This window comes from Capronia coronata (assembly GCF_000585585.1).
Source record: "Capronia coronata CBS 617.96 chromosome Unknown acBCG-supercont1.7, whole genome shotgun sequence".
NCBI classification, from domain to species: domain Eukaryota; kingdom Fungi; phylum Ascomycota; class Eurotiomycetes; order Chaetothyriales; family Herpotrichiellaceae; genus Capronia; species Capronia coronata.
Genome location: NW_006912899.1, coordinates 1,177,848 through 1,179,799, shown reverse-complemented (window position 1 = coordinate 1,179,799; position 1,952 = coordinate 1,177,848). Strand labels below are relative to the sequence as shown.

Below are 1,952 nucleotides of genomic sequence, written 5' to 3'. Positions count from 1 at the left end.
GAGAGACACGGGGAGAGTCCTACAGACTTTCTATATCTCTATCTATATCTACATCTATGATTCCTCTCCCCTCTCGAGCAATCAACTTCTCTTTCGATTTAATCCACATTTCCTTCTCCCCACGAATCCTAAACCCGACTCAGCTTTTCTCATCAGGCTTGAAGAGGACTGTTAGACGTGCTACTGGTTATTACTATCTTGCAAATCTTCTTTTCCCATCTTACGAACCCACAAACACAAGACTTGAAAAATGGCACCCACTCGTAGCCCAGACAATCTTCCAAGCAACCCAATGGCCTACAACAGGGTGACGATCCGATGGACGGACGACAATCTTCTCCAGCTATTCGACTGTTGTCTGTATCCTGAAGCTTACGAGCTTCCGCCGGATGAGTTTGCCCCGGCTCTGATACCATTGCTACAGGCTGGAAATGTGCCGGTTCCGGTGCGGAGTGGTGGCACCGAAACCGATACCGATCCTGGCACAAGCACAATCACAAGCACCGGAAATGCTGACGGTCCCAGGACTGACATTGCCACTGCCACTGCCACTGCCAACAATAATGATGGCCAACAGTCTGCAGACACTGAGACTGAGACTGGCACTGCTACGGACAATGGAAGCAATGGTGCTCAGCCAGACATAAACGCCGAAACCAATACCGACAGCGGTGCCCATATCTCAAGCATTGGGCCCCAACCAAATCCAGACACTTCAACCAATGCAGTTCAGCCAGACTCCAACAGCGACCGTCCTCCGTGGAACCAAACACCGTGGCAACACGAGATCTTCCGATCGTACATCCGCGTAAGCAAAGGCCTGCCACCGACGGGCCCCGTACACACGGACGAAGAAGACTTGGTCAACTCGCGACTGATCACCTGGATGATCGGCGTGCCTCCTTCTGAGGTGGCATGGCCGCCGGGCGGACCGTGGCCGATGGCGAGATGGTTCGAGTACCTGCCGAACATGAGCATTTCGTCGAACCCGGACCCCAACACCAAAGACCACATCGCACGGGTCGGCCACGAGCTCGCTTCGGTCCTGAGCCGCCGAGACACGAGCTACGAGTGTCCCTTGACCCAGGTGATCCACGACTTCCTGCGCTGGCGGTACACGCACCCCGACGAGGCCGAGCGGTACCAGCCTGAATGGGAGTATGCGGGGCTGCGGATGCGCAGGAAAGTCGCCGACCTGGAGTATCGCGGCTTCGGCGGGGACCGGGCTGCACGCGACCATGCCTGCATCTCGCACATCTTGCTGAATACCTTCCAGACCATTGAGATGGATATCTGCGGTATCACCGAGACGGGCGTCATCGTTCAATGGGAGGAACTGCCCACAGCCTCGGCGTTCCCTGTTTCCGTCTGGTTCATGGTCAACCGGACCGGCACGCTGTACAAGTTGACCATGAAGGGACCGTTTAGAAAGGGCAGGATGCCCGTGGCCAGGGCGCTCAATGGAACCATGGCCTTCCAGGAAGTCGAGCAGGGCCCGAATATCCTGCAGCTGTTCACTTCGGTGTTTGATGCGGAGCTGAACAGGGCCGATGTCAGTGGAGACTATCTTCCACGGATTTTCCTGTCTTTGTGATGGGGGATACTCTTTCTGGAGGAGGGGGTTGGCTGGATGACTGGACTGTTGGGCTGGATGATCTGCTTGATATATACTTGATGCTGCTGTCGACAGGTGTGGTTTGTTCACAGGTTTCTGCAAGGAAAGGCCCTTTGACTCCTGGGGGCGAGGATGGACAGGGTGGCAAGAATGTGTTGTTCAGAGGGCTCCCAGAAGACCTGAATGAGTAGGAAAAGACCATGTTACTGGTCACAGACGGTGCAATATCAGTTTCGACGAGGATGTCGCAGATACTTTCGGCTCATAGCATTGAAACAATGTCTTGTCCACTCAACTAGTCAGCCAGTCGTCCAAGGGAGGACAGCCTTGTCTAAAC

At 54.7% G+C, this 1,952-nt stretch overlaps 1 protein-coding gene across 1 annotated transcript; it reads left to right on the top strand.

Moving 5' to 3' along the window:
- Positions 1-292: 292 nt before the first annotated feature.
- Positions 293-1,594, top strand: A1O1_07982 (uncharacterized protein; the record flags this gene model as incomplete). The annotated part of the gene is made up of 1 exon (XM_007728846.1): positions 293-1,594. The coding sequence occupies one exon, from the start codon at positions 293-295 to the stop codon at positions 1,592-1,594; it is 1,302 nt and encodes a 433-aa protein (XP_007727036.1).
- Between the last annotated feature and the right edge of the window lie 358 nt (positions 1,595-1,952).